General features: G+C 46.3%; 2 protein-coding genes across 2 annotated transcripts in view; both read left to right on the top strand.

Annotated features, from left to right (window-relative positions):
• GTF2IRD1 (GTF2I repeat domain containing 1) overlaps positions 1-16,057 on the top strand; it is a 1,520,245-nt gene that overhangs the window by 1,223,464 nt on the left and 280,724 nt on the right. The gene's annotated exons all lie outside the window — the stretch shown is intronic.
• The window catches only part of GALNT17 (polypeptide N-acetylgalactosaminyltransferase 17), a 109,265-nt gene continuing 96,186 nt past the window's right edge, over positions 2,979-16,057 (top strand). Inside the window, exon 1 of the mRNA XM_083479636.1 lies at positions 2,979-5,230. Within this exon, the coding sequence (XP_083335762.1) occupies positions 4,993-5,230 (238 nt within the window). The 5' untranslated portion in view covers positions 2,979-4,992. The remainder of the gene's footprint in view (positions 5,231-16,057) is intronic.

Genomic DNA, 16,057 nt, shown 5'->3' on the forward strand with positions numbered 1-16,057 from the left:
AGTGTGCTGGGGATTTTAGCTCTGTTGGGGGGGGGGGGAATACAGTTCCCAGGATTCTCTTGGAGGGGGGAGATGGTTGGTTCAAATGTATGGTATGCATCCTAACTGAGTTTATGCTGACTCCATTATGGGCAGGTCAGTGGATGGGTTAGGTTGGCTGCCTTGGTGAGCACTCAAGGGCACAAGCACAGTGAATGTAGATTCAGACTTGTCATTCATTGCTGATTGGTTCAAGGAGAGACAGGAGGGGGAGCAGATTATAGGAGCCAGGAGTTTCAATCCCCCCCCCCAAATGCTGAGCAATGGGGGAGATGTAGCTCTTGGAGGTTCCCCCACCATCAAATTTGGTAAGTGAACAGAAAGTTCAGTGAAAGGCACTGTTTTCTTCTAGCGAATGTGTAAAGGCTAGTGAACATTGATTGTGCTCCAATAATCATGACGATTATGCCGACTTGGGTGAAGCCCATTAAAACATGTGTTGTTCATCAGTGCTCAGATTGTTGGAAGAAAGTTTGCAGAGGCCATAAATTAAATCCATAAACTCTGTCCCTAGACTCCCTGCTAGTTAACCAATTCATACCACTTAGGCTTTCAGAACAGAAGGGAAAGCAGCTCTTCCGCCCCACCCACTTCTGGAATTCAGACTCTTTTTTTTAGAGGAAACTGTCTATTTTAGGGAAAGGCCACTTTCAAATGGGTTTGTATTTCAGTCATGTCTTTATTTTATTATGCATATCTACAGTGTCATAAAAATGTATCAACATAGTGTACAATGTATTAGAATATAATCAGCAAAGAGCACCACCAAAGGCATATAATATAATATAATATGTTATATCCATATATTATAAGGATTTCTGCACCACTTGGGAAGAGAGAGTGTGTGTAATATACAATATTATATAATGTAAGTAGTTTTAACTTTTTAAAAGAAAGAAACTTTTTTTCCTTTTTTCATGAAAAGGATTAAATATGATGGCAGAGGTCTCTCTTCTCCCATCACTCTGCTCACTTGTGGTGCTTGTGTGGGTGAATATGTGTAAATATGTCTGAATGAGTGTTTATCACAGTGGATATGACTATCAACGTCTACTATCCCTGCCAGCTATGCTCTGTCTTCACTGTTGGAGGCAGCCCGATTCTGCATTCCAGTTACTGCAGGAGCAGAGAGAGCTGTTGAGCTCAGGTCCTGCCTGCGGGTTTCCTAGAGCTGGTTGGCCACTGTGACAACAGGATGCTGGACTAGATGATGAAGAAGAGTTTGGATTTGATATCCCGCTTTATCACTACCTGAAGGCGTCTCAAAGCGGCTAACGTTCTCCTTTCCCTTCCTCCCCCACAACAAACACTCTGTGAGGTGAGTGAGGCTGAGAGACTTCAAAGAAGTGTGACTCGCCCAAGGTCACCCAGCAGCTGTATGTGGAGGAGCGGAGACGCAAACCCGGTTCCCCAGATTACGAGTCTACCGCTCTTAACCACTATACCACATTGGCCTGATTCAGCAGGCTCTTCTTCTGTAAATTACCCCCAGGATCGGAGACAGGATGCCTACAATATAAGTTGCTGAGGAACGTAAGTGGGGAGGGCATGGCTGCCCTCCTGTCCCGCTTGTGGGCACTGTGAGAAGGTGGTGGACTAAATGGGCCACTGGCCAGCAGGATCTTCTTATGGCTCCACTCAACTTTGGTTTTTGCTCCATCCTCTTTGTGCCTTGGCAGTACCTACCACTGGTGAGCACCCAACTCCCATGGAGTGGCAGAGCATGCTTTAATGGCGCCCGGGGCTCACCTGTGCAGTGGCGTAGCGTGGGTTGTCAGCACCCGGGGCAAGGCAAGTAATTTGCACTCCCTAACCCATGGATTTGTGCCCCCTAACCCTAACCCCCAGATGTTGCGCCCGGTGCGGCTGGCCCCCCTGCACCCCCCACGCTACGCCACTGCACCTGTGTATGTGTGTGTGTGCAGGGCAGAGGGTGAAAGGAGCCCATTGCATGTTAGCCCAGCCCTTGCTGCCAACACCACTGGAGCAACACTAGACCTGAGCTGCTTTGCAAGGCTGGAATGTTTGCAGCTTCACAAAGCACCACCAGGCCCTGCCCCAATTTGCAGGCCACACTTCCATAAAAAAATACAGCAAGGCAGTATACAGCGCAGAACACTGCAATTAAAAGCACTGGTGAAAGATTCAGTAAATATTGGTTGCTTTAAAAAGAAATTCGCATTGTGGAGGCCTGTCTGTATCACAAAGTTTTTAGGAGCCATCTGAAAGGAGGTGTTGAATGATTCCTACCCAAACCTCTTAGGGACACAGGTGGCGCTGTGTGTTAAACCACAGAGCCTAGGACTTGCTGATCAGAAGGTCGGCAGTTCAAATCCCCGTAACGGAGGTCCCTGCTCCTGTCAACCTAGCAGTTCGAAAGCATGTCAAATGCAAGTAGATAAATAGGTACCACTCTGGCAGGAAGGTAAACGGCGTTTCTGTGCGCTGCTCTGGTTCACCAGAAGCAGCTTGGTCATGCTGGCCACATGACCCGGAAGCTGTACATCGGTTCCCTCGGCCAATAAAGCGAGATGAGCACTGCAACCCCAGAGTCAGTCACGACTGGATCTAATGGTCAGGGGTCCCTTTACCTTTACCTTTTACCCAAACCTCTCCTGGCAAGGAGTTCCACAGGGCAGAGCTTGCCACAATAAAGGCCGAGGCCCCTAGCAGGGGAGATTGGATCGATCCAAAGCAGCAGGGGAAGCTTTCGACACCATCTCAGGGAATTTTTAAAACCTGGGCATTTGCAGATTAAACTGTGCTTAAGAGGAAAGCTGCCCGGCTGGTTTAAAAGTTGGCAACCTGCAGGGGTGGGCGAATAGAATTAATTTCGGCAAAAACTGGTGTGCGCCTGTGTCGTGGTGTTCAGAGAGCCTAACTCCTAGAGGTGCGGGGGGGGGGGTTAAAACCTCCTCCACAGAACCCCTCTCTGCCTGCCTGCATGCAGCATTTGAGAGCATCATTTCAAGCCCGGCCTCCAATCGCGAACCGGTGGCCAATTCCCCTTCTTTTCCCCAGCCCAGGTTTTCTTTGCAACGCCTCCTTTGAGCCATGCAAGGGGGATTTTGTTCTCCCCCTTTCCTCCGAGCACAGTGAAAGCGGATGGCTCCAACGGCGGCTGCGATGGGAAGCTGCGGCCGGGGAGCGCAACGCACGACCATCAGCCGCGCAGGCACCGCCACGATCACCACCATCGCTGCTGCTGCTGCTGCTTCCTCCTCCTCCTCCTCCTCGCTCGGGCCCCGGAAGATCCCTCGGAACAGCTTCGTGGAGGCCACGATGACCTGATTTCCCGGGGTACCGCCCCCCATCCTCCTCTTCCTCCACATCCTCTTCTCCAGCCTCGCCACCATTTAGATATACATCCTTTGCGCACCGGAGGCAAGCTGCGGGGTGGGGTGGGGGGTAGCCGCAGCACCGAACCCCCCCTCGGCGGGAGAGGGAATGCGCGTCTGGCGAGCCGGCGAGGGGCTGCGACCAGGGAGGGGAGAGCGAAAGCGAAGAAAGGCGGCGGAGGGTCCTATTATTAGCAACACCTGCTTCCGCCTCCCCCCCCCCCCTTCCCGCGATGCCGCTTTCACATCCAGAGCGCAGGCGATTCCCATTCTAGCTGCGGGCGCTGCGCCCTAAAGACCAATTAAAAGCATCTCAGGAGGGGGTCCAAGCGGAATGGGAACGGGGGGGTTGCTGCCTTTTGCTTCCTCCTTTCGCCTCCTTTTATCCGTATCTTTGTTAAAGTCACTTTCTCTCCTCTTCTGTGTCTCTGCAGATTCTCCCTCCCCCTCCCTTACGAAGTCTTTTGTCACTGTCTGCCTGCACGTTTCCTCCCTCTTCCCCCCGCTCCGTATTTCCTAACAATTAGTGGGTTTTTTGAGCCCTTAATCCCCCCCCCCCCGTTCTTAAAGTATTGGGAAAGAGAAGCGAAGAGACGCGTGTTTGTTTGCTCTTTCGCCTTTTGGAGAGACTCTGTGAGCCCCTGCCTGCCCCCACCCCAGTTGTTGGAGAAGCAGGATACAACCTTTTTGGGGGGAATGTCATCCCTCTCACCACCTGGCCCCCTTCCTAAAGTCTGGAAGCGCCCCAGTAACCCCTCTTAGGATTCCTCCCCCTCTCTCCCCCTCTGTGTCTCCCCCTCCCTGTGAAAGTTATACTGTATTCTCTTGCCATTCTTCCCTGTTTTCTGTCTTGTTTTTCCTGCAACCTTTGAGTCCCTTGCGAACCGAGCCGATGCTGTATTGGATAAGGTTCTTCCTTGTCCAGCTATTGCTTTATTTTAAAGGACCTCAAGGGTTGACCCACAATCCTGGGGCCTCCTTCCTTGGGACACTAGGATCTTCTGCTGCCAAGTAAGTTCCATTTCAAAGACCACGGGAGGAGTACAAAGCCTCTGCAACGAAGTTGAATTGTTTCCTTCTGCAAGAGTTTTCATGCAAGTCTGAGCTGTTTGCCTTTCCGAAATCCAGTAGCATCAAGGGGCTCTTGCTGGCAAGTAGTGGGGGTGGGGGCAGCTGCTGAAGAGGTCTTCCGGTATCTGCTTCCAATAGGGATTGGAAACTCAAAGGACATTTTCAAAACCTCCCTGCTTCACTGGGACCTGCAGAGAGCAATGGTTGGCTTTCTTTCCAGGAGCAGGTGCACCTATTTCTGGAGTGGCAGAGCTGATCTGAGCTGCCTTTCAAGATTATCGCCACCTGCAAACATTTGTCGCTTCCCCTTGCTGTGAATAGCCCAGCTGTGCAATCTGGAAAAAAGGAGGGAGGCTTCCCACAAGGACAAGCTGATGGGGAAATGTGTTCTCACCTCCTCCCTTCCTCCTCCTCCTCCTCCTCCTCTTGCTCCTAGTGAAAGTAGCCAGAGAGCAGGTCATCCGACTTCTGCTTCCACCCTTCTCCTTTGGTTATTGCCCAAGTAGTCTCCTGAGTTGCATCTCCCACTTTGGGCAGTTCTTTGATGGCTTCTCTGAGGAGAGTGAAAGTCCTGCTGGTCTTAAACTTGATTGCAGTTGCTGGGTTCGTCCTCTTCCTGGCCAAGTGCAGGCCCATCGTCGTGAAGAGTGGGGACTCCTTCCACGAAATCCACCCCAGGGCAGAAGTGTCCAACTTGACTGCCCGTACTGGAAACCCCATTCAGGATGCAGTTTTGAAAAGGCTGTCACTTCTCGAAGACATTGTCTACAGACAGCTCAATGGTAGGTGTGCACCTCCTTTTTCTCCTTCTAATCTAGAGGAACTTGCTTTCTTTTATCTGTACCTCTGCTACGGTTAGACCTGCTTTAGGCTGCAGTGCAAAGAATCTGCTGGATAATGGGGGATGAATTGGGAAGATAATGTAACTAAAGGCCAGTGTGCGTGAGAAGCATGGCTAGGGCTCCAGGTTCCACCCCTGGTACCAGCTGCTTGAAAGATCAGATAGCAAGTGATGGGACAAGTTCCTATCTGAGGGCCTGGAGAGCTGCTTCCAGTCAAAGTAAACGATTCTGGGGCTATATGGACTAATAGTCCTAATGGTATAAATGCTTAGGACAACTATAAGGCATCATGGTGCATAGTTAAATTATGGAATTTGCTCCTACAAGAAGCAGTGATGGCCACCAACTTGAATGGCTTTGAAAAAGTATCAGACAAATTCATATAGGAGAAAGCTATCAGTGGTTGCTATCTCTGATGGGTATGTTCTGCTTTCACAGTCAGAGGCAGATTCATAGAATTGCAGAGCTGGAAGGGACCTTGAGATTGATATAGTCCATCTCCCTGCAATGTAGGAATATGCAGCTGTCCCATATGAGAATCGAACTTGCAACCTTGGCATTATCAGTGCCACACTCTAACCAACTGAGCTATCCACTCAGATAGCTGTTATCTGTGGGCTTTCTGTGGGCATTTGGTTGGGCACTGTGAGAACAGGATGAGGAACTAGGTGGACCCCCTTTGACCCAATCCTGCAGGTTCATCTTACGTTCTTAACTTCCAATGTTTTGAGAAGAGGCTGCAGCCCAATCACAGAGCACTTGTGTTGCTTGCAAATGTTCCCAGTTCTGCCCATGGCATATTCAGATTCAGACTTGCATCTAAATCCCTGGAGAGCCATTGGGAGTCGGTGTACATCAAGAGGTGTGGAAGCTGTGGCCTTCCAGTGGTGCTGGACTGCAAGCCCCCAACAGTCCCTGGCACCCATGACAAATAGTCAGAGATGATGGGAGCTATAATCCAACATCTGGAGTCCATTATCTTCTTCACTCCTGATCTAGGTGGGCCCAATGATCTGGCTTGGTAGAAGACAGCATTCTATGCTCCTATATGTTAAATCCTGCACACACCCTCTTTTCCTTTGAAGTCTGGTGAGGTCTCCCAGATGTTAACAAAGCATTCCAAGCTTGAAATAAGCAGGACATGTTCCGTGAGTTGAAGTAAGATGTGTGCTCTGAAGTGTGGTGGCTGCCTTCCTCGTATGTTTTTGTAGATACCTACTGCCTTCACTACAGTCCTCTTCCCCTCCCCACTTAAAATCATCATTGGGAGGGGGATTATCTGTACACACAGTGGTTTCGACATGTGTTATCTCTGTGCATGTGATTGTGTGAAAACCCAACACAATTACCTACTTCTGAAGCACAGAAAGCTTTAGAGAACCTCACCAAGCTTTCAACTGCAGCCATTGTGCGTTTGCTTTTTTTGATGCGGACTCCCTACAGGCAAAGTTAATGCTCACTCTTTGTTGCGTCTGTTGGTAGCAAAAGGGGAGGGAGAATCTGCCAGGAGGCAACTATGTTCTATCACTTCAGCAACTTGGCAATAGAAAGGAAGCTACCCTGGAGTAAAACAGATTTACCTACCCTGGAGTAATGGCTTCCAGCATGTGTTCCTCTCCCCCAGTCCTGATAAGATAATCACTCAGGTGTGATTTATGGAGCACTTTTTTGAAATGCCTGGGGCCACAGACCTATGTGCACTTAAGGAGTGGGGGTTAATTCTGAGTAAACGTGTACAAGTTCTGCCTCCATTGTCGATGCAGTTTGCCTCTGAGTACTAGTTGCAGGGAATTCCAACTGAGGAGACACGGGTGGCGCTGTGGTCTAAACCACTGAGCCTCTTGGGCTTGCCAATCGGAAGGTCGGTGGTTTGAATCCCTGTGATGGGGTGAGCTCCTGTTGCTCTGTGCCAGCTCCTGCCAACCTAGCAGTTCGAAAGCATGCCAGGGCGAGTAGATAAATAGGTACTGCAGCGGCGGGAAGGTAAACAGCAGTTCCATGCACTCTGGTTTGTGTCACGGTGTCCCCTTGTGTCAGAAGCGGTTTAGTCATGCTGGGCACATGACTCAGAAAGCTGTCTTTGGACAAACGCCGGCTCCAGATGAGCACCACAACCCCATAGTCACCTTTGACTGGACTTAACCGTCCAGGGTCCTTTACCTTTTACCTGATTGTGGGCTTCGCATGGGGGTGTCTAGTTGATCACTGTGGGAACAGCATGTTGGAGTAGATGGGCCTTTGGTTTGATCCAGCAAGTACCTCTTCTCTTAGTTATTTTATGACCTTAACCATGTGCTAAGTATTTTCCCCCTGTGTGTATGTGTGAATTCTGGGATAGGTGTGATCCATTTCCATTGAAACCCTCAACAAATGTCTCTGCATTAGAAAGCTGCATATGAATAATGAGGCTTTACCTCAGAAGGGAGGGGGCCAGTCTTGACTTAAGCCTGTCACTTTCCCACTTTGTAATACTGTAAATTAGATTGTCCACATTTTGAGACTAAAGTATTAAGACAGGGATGATGGCGACACTATTTCTCTGTAGAAAAACACCAGTGGGGTGGCTAGGCAGCTGTACCTCACAAGAGATGGAATTTGGAGCGCACGGTCACATCACAAAGCAAACCGTGTGTTAACAATCCAGATGGAATCCAGAAAGAAAATAATAATAATAATAATAATAAATTTATTATTTACAAGCCTCCCATCCGGCTGGGTTACCCCAGCCACTCTGAGAGGCTTCCAGCAAATTAAAACACAATACAAGAAATCATTATAAGATTTTGCTGAGGAAACCGAACAAAAACAATGTATGATTTGAAGAGAAATGAACAGTGGTTTTTACCTATTTAATTCAGGCATGGTGGATAGCAGGGAGACATTCAAACAAACATACAAAGGAAAGAGTCCCTCAGAACTACATAGCCAATCAGGGAACATGTTACCTCAGCAAGCATCATGCCACTCCACCTGGTTGCTAAGAAACACCTCCCCCCTATCAGCTGACCTACTAAAAACAGAATTAACCATTAAGTTCCGAACTGAATGATCTCTGCTGTTCTGCATCAACAAATTATGTAAGTCTTGTTCATGCCATTTGTCTGCTACTATATAACATGAAGTTCTGTGGACACCTAGCAGGATTTTGTTTATGAAAGTTCAACACCTTTTGCATGATGCCTCCTGCTAGCAGGAGGCTGGTGTGTTAGCTCAGACTTCAGTGGTTGCAGTCATCCGATCAGAGTCAACAGTACCATGCCTCAATGGAAGGCCCCGCCAGATGACTTATTTATAGAGCATTCTTTTATTCTCTTGCACAAAGCTTACATGGAGGTTACATTATATCCAGCCTTTAGTCAACATTTGTTCGTGGGATGGTTATATCACAATGGGCATTCACTTTAATTTTATCCTGATTCACTTGTGGGGTGTTCACATGCCTTCCCAGTATTCATTCATTCTTCCCACACTTTTAAATCCATCTGGCTCCAAAGCACTGAGGGTCAGATTATTATTTCTTAAAAGTGGTTTTGTTGTACTAGGGCAGATAAGTCCAACCGGTCAATCGTGATCTACAGGTAGCTCGCTGGGTGTCCCTGGTAAATCGCGGGTCAGTTGAGTGATCCTGGGCAAGTAATCTTGTGTTTCCCTCCCCGATGCTAGTTCCTTCTTCCTTCACTGCCTTAGCAGTGTACAGTGGCGTCGTTGGCAACCGGAAGTAATGTTTGCTTTAGCGCTGTGTGCAATATTCGTCGTTGAATAAAAAACCCCTCAGCAACTCTGGATTCCCCCCCAACCAACTCCGAGGGTGCCATGGAGGCTTCAGCCCCTACAAAAAAATATTTGAGGGGGCCAGGCACCCACAAAGTTGATGGGCATTCCCATTCAAATGGTGTGTGGGCACTGCATCATGTGATGGATTATGTGGGGCAGGGCTTACCTGGCCCCCATAATATTTTATTATGGGTACCCCTGAGAGCAACAGAGCCCTTCCACCCACTTAAACTCTATACCCAACGTTCCAGTAGGCACTTGATTCTCTCTTGCCAAATACTGATAATCTGGAGGTGCCCAGACACTGTGCAAGATCACCTCCCAATGTCTTCCATTTTAGGCTTAATATGCCTGAGCAGCACGGCATCATGGTTAGAGTGTTGGACTAGGACCTGGGAGACCTGGGTTCAAAATCCTTGTTGTTGTTGTTGTTTAGTTGTTTAGTCGTGTCCAACTCTTCATGACCCCATGGACCAGAGCACGCTAGGCACTCCTGTCTTCCACGGCCTCCCAGAGTTTGGTCAAACTCATGATGGTAGCTTCGAGAACACTGTCCAGCCATCTCGTCCTCTGTCGTCCCCTTCTCCTTGTGTCCTCCACCTTTCCCAACACCAGGGTCTTTTCCAGGGAGTCGTCTCTTCTCATGAGGTGGCCAAAGTATTGGAGCCTCAGCTTCATGATCTGTCCTTCTAGTGAAGCTTCATGATCTGTCCTTCAAAATCCTACTTGGCAATAAATTTTGCTGGGTGACCTTGGACCAGTCACTGCCTCTCAGCCTAACGTACCTCACAGGGGCTGCAGACAAAAATCTTGCCCAACTCTTGCATTAAAATCACCCAGGAGGATAATTTTTTCCTTCTTAGGCATCTCTGATAGGATGGTATCCAGCTAAGAGTAAAACAATTTTTTGTTAATATCTTCCTCGGCATCCACTCTCTCAAGGCAAATCTAAAAATATATAGTATAAACAATGACAACTGGGAAACACTGACCTGTGAGCACTCCAATTGGAGAACAGCCTTGACCAAAGGTGTCATGGGCTTTGAAGACACTCAAACTCAGGAAGAAAGGGAGGAACATGATAAGAGGAAGGCATGCTTGGCAAACCCTCACCATGATCAATTCCCACCCAGAAACCATGTCCACACTGTAGAAGGACGTGTGGAGCCAGAATTGGCCTCCACAGTCACTTACGAACTCACTGTTAAAACCATGTTCATGGAAGACAATCTTACTTGGCTACGAGTGATCGCCCAAGAAGAAGTAGAAGACCACTTCACAGGGGGGCTGTGGGTATTCATTGCGGAGGTGGAGAACCATGTATGCCACCTTGAGCTGCTTGGATAAAAATGTAAAAATAAAATATAAATAATAAACCAGTAGTATTGCAGGCGCCCAAGAGGATTTTGCACAATACCTGTTGTGATCACCTGCTTTTCAGAAGCAGGTAATTGTCCTAATCTCCAAAGTTTCAGGGTCATAGACAAGATGCGAATCACAAAATTTATTTGGCTAATAATAATGATGATGATGATGCAGCTGTGGAGGTTCATATTGATCAGGGCCCTGATGCAGATAGGGATTTTAAACTTCTTATCTGCCTCCTGTCCCAGCACCATCACCCAGGGCTCTGATCCACACCGTGACTCCCATGTTTGCAATCTCTGTTTTAAAGAGCCCACAGCACAACTGATCCCCAGTCAGAGGCGCTCCCCATCACTTGACCCTTTACACTTAAGACGCAGAGGGATTTGGGAAGACGACTTGGGGCTTTCTGCAAGCAGCACTCGCTCAGATATTTTTTTCTTTATGGTTTCCATTTGACAAGACGCATATGCAGCTTCACTGTAGTAAAACCTCTTAGCGGTTTACAAGAAATATTAGCACCAACACGGAAGAGTGTTAAAAACAAGGAAGGACATTTGAAGAGAATTAAAATTAAGAAAACAAAAATTGAAATGCATTAACCTTATATATGTCTGTGTAGGCTTGTCTAAACACAGACAAGGGTTGTCTAAACAAATAATGTTTTAGGCAGCTGCAAGAAAAGTGTGCAGTGAAGGTGGTTGCCTGCTGTCAATCGGCAGGGAGTTCCAAAGTGTATAGGTTCTGCCACAGTTAAAGATTGACAGCTGAGGAATGAGCGTTACATGGCACCTGTAATAATGTCAGTTTCACAGATCAAAGTGGTCAAGTGGGCACATATGGGGCAAGGTTTCCTCCCCTCTATTCAGTTTTCTCTGATGCACCTGTGGGGTTTATTTGTGTGCAATTTTAATATTGGCTTCATTTACAGGTTGGTGATGTAGGTGTTAATATTTTATGTACGGTGTCCATGGAGTAGAGCAGCAATTTCTGATTACCAGAAACGTCATGGTGTTGGGGAGAAAAAGATGGGGATTGAAGGGATGTCAAGTTTCTGAAACATCACTCCCCCCCCCGCCCCACAATGTAGTGATTTGTACCTTTTGGAACAAGTTAAACAATTCAGCAATACGTATGGGTCACCCCTGACAGCTGCTAATTAAATCCTCAAGCTACATTTCTTTTTATGGCACAGTGGAGATATTTCTGTTACAATCTCACAAGGTACAACGCTTTTGAGATGTAGGGAGGGAGCTTTAAAGCTGCTGTGTGGGATGCAGGAACATGGTTGGAAGTTGTAAGGAATCTAGGTGAGAGATCTAATTAAAAGCTGACTCAAAGGCCACCAGCTCCACCCTCTCTTCTTAAGCATCCCCTATGGATTTGCAAATTGAGACGTGATCTTGATGCCAAGCGCTGTTTTTTGATAGCTTTGTTCCTTGCAGAGCTTAAAAGCAGTTTGCTGTGTGCACTGGAAAAAAACAAAAGCAAAAAACAACACCCCACCACCTTTAACTTTCTGTGTGGTGTGCCTGAACTTTAGCTGTTCTCTTATTGAGTTTTGAGCATTAAATTAATGCATGGTTGCACAAGGACGGAATGGTGTTTTCTTTGCGAATCGGCTTGGCATTTCAGAGGAGAGGCAATCATCCTGTTGATCCTTGTTTATACATGCTCCTCCGCCATTACAATGATCCAACTGTATTTTACAAAGAAGAGGTAGAATCTAGGAAAGCAAACTTCACTGGGACCAGCTCACACCAGGCTGCCATTCCGTAAACTGCAATGGGAACTGGGAATCTTTCAGAAGATGAGAGATTGTTGATTTTAGTGGAGACTACAGGGCCAGTCCTATCGTTAGTCATTTGGTGGGAAGCTCTAGCACTATAGTACAACAAAAGTTGAACGAAACAACAACCCCGGAACATTTTTTATTTTAATGGGAAATACACCTATTGCAAACACAGCAGTATGCCCACCTTCCCAAATGGTTTTGAAAACACAGCTACCGTATTTTTCGCTCTATAAGATGCACCTAGTTTTTGGAGGAGGAAAACAAGAAAAAAAATATTCTGAATCTCAGAAGCCAGAACAGCAAGAGGGATTGCTGCGCAGCGAAAGCAGCAATCCCTCTTCCTGTTCTGGCTTGTGGGATAGCTGCGCAGCCTGCATTCGCTCCATAAGACACACACACATTTCCCCTTACTTTTTAGGAGGGAAAAAGTGAGTCTTATAGAGCAAAAAATATGGTATGTATAACTGCCCCTATAGCATCATGGGCACCAGGCATGATGGATGCTCAGTGAAAAGCACACAAGGAGAGGCTCATAGGCATGCACAATTTGTTTCCATCTATCATCTTTTACTGGGTGTTTTACTTATTATTATTATTTGAGTGCTGCCTGCTCTTGTGAATGGATTTCATGTTCTGAGTTTCGAGGGGGGGAGTGGAAAACTGTTCACCAACCATATTGTTCTGGTGATCAGGGGCTTGCAGACTTATGTGGTTTGGAGCAGAATGGAAATGCTTGCTAGTGCTTCACAAGGGCAAGAATTCACACAGGGATGCTCTGGATGAATTCCATTGTGTATTGTATATTTCCACTTGTGTGTGGATTGGTGAGTTCCATTTCACTTTTCTCAGGCAAGGCTAAGTAGCGCAGAATGTAAAAATGTGCTCCACCAGCTATAAAGATGAATATTCTTTAAAAAAAACTAAAAAAAAAAACTATTGCAGTTTTGATACCTTGTGACTTCTATGTGTATGTTTACATCTGTGATCTAGATGCTGGATAATTCTTTATATTCCATTTATAGCTCACCTATTTGAGCTTTTGTATTATGTGTGCATGCTTGAGTTCTTGCTCACTTCTGTTGCTCTTGCTGGTTGAGGAGGACAATCAAGTTCTTTTGCACCTTGACTCAGGATTGGACACTTTTCTTGAATCCAGGCCCATTTCATTGGAAGCTTCTAATGGATGCTGCTATAAAATCCTTCCACTTCCACCTGCTATGTGCAGTGAAGTTACTTCTGTGGAACTCAATGGGCTGGTGTCCCTCACCATTATGCTTGCCTTTGTGATTACATACTACTACTACTACTACTACTACTACTACTAGTATTACTACTACTACTAATTTATTATTTATAACCTGCCCATCTGGCTGGGTTTCCCCAGCCACTCTGGGTGGCTTCCAACCGAATATTAAAAACAATACAGCATCAAACATTAAAAACTTCCCTAAACAGCTCAGTTGTCTTTTAAAAGTAAAATAGTTGCTTATTGCCTTGACATCTGCTGGGAGGGCGTTCCACAGGGCAGGTGCCACTACCGAGAAGGCCCTCTGCCTGGTTCCCTGTAACCTCACTTCTCACAGCCAGAAGGCCCTCGGCGCTGCACCTCAGTGTCTGGGCTGGATGATTCATTTAGGCTCCTTTACAGTCTTGGTGTATTCCACCCGCCACATATATAGATACTTAATCATTGTATTGCATCATAGGTTTTGTAGTCCTAAGAATCCTAAACCAGCTTTTTTTCCTGGCCAAGCTCTTACTGAGTAATGAAAGTTGAGGGCCATGGAACATCCCAAAAACAAAAGCAACTGCATCCAATAGAATTACAGAATTCTAGAGCTGGAAGGTTATCAAGTCCAACCTGGTGCAGGAATCTTAACTAGATCATACATGACAGATGGCAACCCAACCTCTACTGAAAAACCTCCAGGGAAGAAGAGTCCACCTGTGGGAGTTTGTCCCACTGTCAAACAGCTCTTGTTATCAGAAAGTTCTTCCTGGTGTTGAGTCAGAATCTGCTTTCTAAGGAGTGAGACTTTGCACCCAATGGTTCAGGAAGGAATTGGGACACCACTCAATAGCACTGTAACGCCTCCTGAGTTCCAGGTTTGGTCCAAGTTAGTGCTTACGTATATAGGTGCTGGAAACTCCTTTGACCAGGCAAAGGAGCTATAACCCATTGCAGTAAAGCAGGAGAGCGGGGAGCTGTCCACAGAGATTCTGCCAGGGACAGTGCTGAAACCAGGCATTTTTGCTGCCCTGTATTCAGAAGCCCTGCCCGGTTCTCTTAACATGCATTGGGTCGACTTTCAGAGAGAGACAACCCCTTGCCTGTTTGCTCCTGTGAGCCGTGTGCTTGGAGTGACGCACGTCTACAAGAAACAGCAAAGCACGAGCATTTTTACAGAACAGGGGAGCCCATACTGTTAAGACTGTCTCAAAGGGAGTTAGGATACGGCTCTATCTCAGTTTTGCCTATCAGTTTGCAGACTGTAATACATTACATTCTCTCCAGCTAATTTGTAGTAAGGATAGACCAATTGAAACTAATGCCCCCAAGTTAGTCATGTCCATTAGGTTCAATGGGTCTGAGATCTGCCCTGTACATAAGAACAGCATCTGTCAAATTTATTGAAACTGCCTCTTTTCTAGGGAAGTTTGAGTCAAAACTGCTGCTTGCACTGTTTGCTCTTGCACTGATTGATTGGCAGTCTGACATAAAGCTTCTTTTCATTGATACAACTTGTTAGGACAGTGGTTGAAGCTATTGAGTGCTATAGTGAAGCATAAAGGGCTGGCTCAATGAGTGATGGTAGTTCAGCCCATAGAAAATAATGTGAAAATTAGATGACTTAAAGGGGTGATTACAGGGGGAATGCAAAAGGATTGGACTGTCAGAAAATATTAACTAGAATAGCCAATTAATCCATCTATTTTTGACATGCAGGGTAGTGCGGCACACACGTTAGGGCTAAGAAGATCTAGAAATCCTAAATAAATACATTTATCTAAAATGGTTATATTCGTAAGCAATGGTGGTTTACAGAAATTAAAACTGCTGTGATGCCTGGAAAGGAACACATCATTTTTAGCTTTTTATATCAGTATGTCCATGTTGTACCTGGTGTTATGTGTGTGTGTGTGTGTTGCTGCTTCTATTTCCCTTCAAGCAGTTCACTCTTTTTGCAAAAATTCTATTGATAAAAGAGGACTAAAGCATACATGGAGCCATATAACAGAACGAACTCGGAATAGATCAAACCCAGCAAGATAAATGGCATACAGAGAGTACAACGGCAATGTGTACAATCTGCAAAGCAATATAATCTCCATTTAACATCACATTTAGATGGGATTTGCCATTCCTGTGTTTGTTTTGCCATATAAGTTGCAAGTAGCCATCGCATGGCTGCAAAGTCTACTGGATCCATATCTCCCTGAATAACCCACAGCTGATGATTCAATTTTTCATATATGGAAATAAACAAGACCTTTTAAAACCAATTTGTATGTAAAACCAGCATATGTAAAAGTACCCTGCCAACCCTGAGCTGTGACCAAGCTGTTGGTGACCAACGGATGAGTAATCAGAGTTTTACAATGAACATTAGCGTTCCCACCCACAAACAGAGAGTGTAAGCAAAGCTGAGGGTCTAGTAAGATTCTTCAGCTGGTAATCAATTTCCATCACCACTAAAACTCAACTCTTATTTACATGAATACAGTCCCCCTACATATGGCAGTAAGTGCCCTGTATGCTAAAACCCACCAGTACTGCAGGGAGGGAGACATGTTTACAAAACATGATTCAGGCACACTGGAATCATAAGGCA

This window comes from Podarcis liolepis (genome assembly GCF_965112155.1).
Source record: "Podarcis liolepis genome assembly, chromosome: 16".
NCBI classification, from domain to species: Eukaryota; Metazoa; Chordata; class Lepidosauria; order Squamata; family Lacertidae; genus Podarcis; species Podarcis liolepis.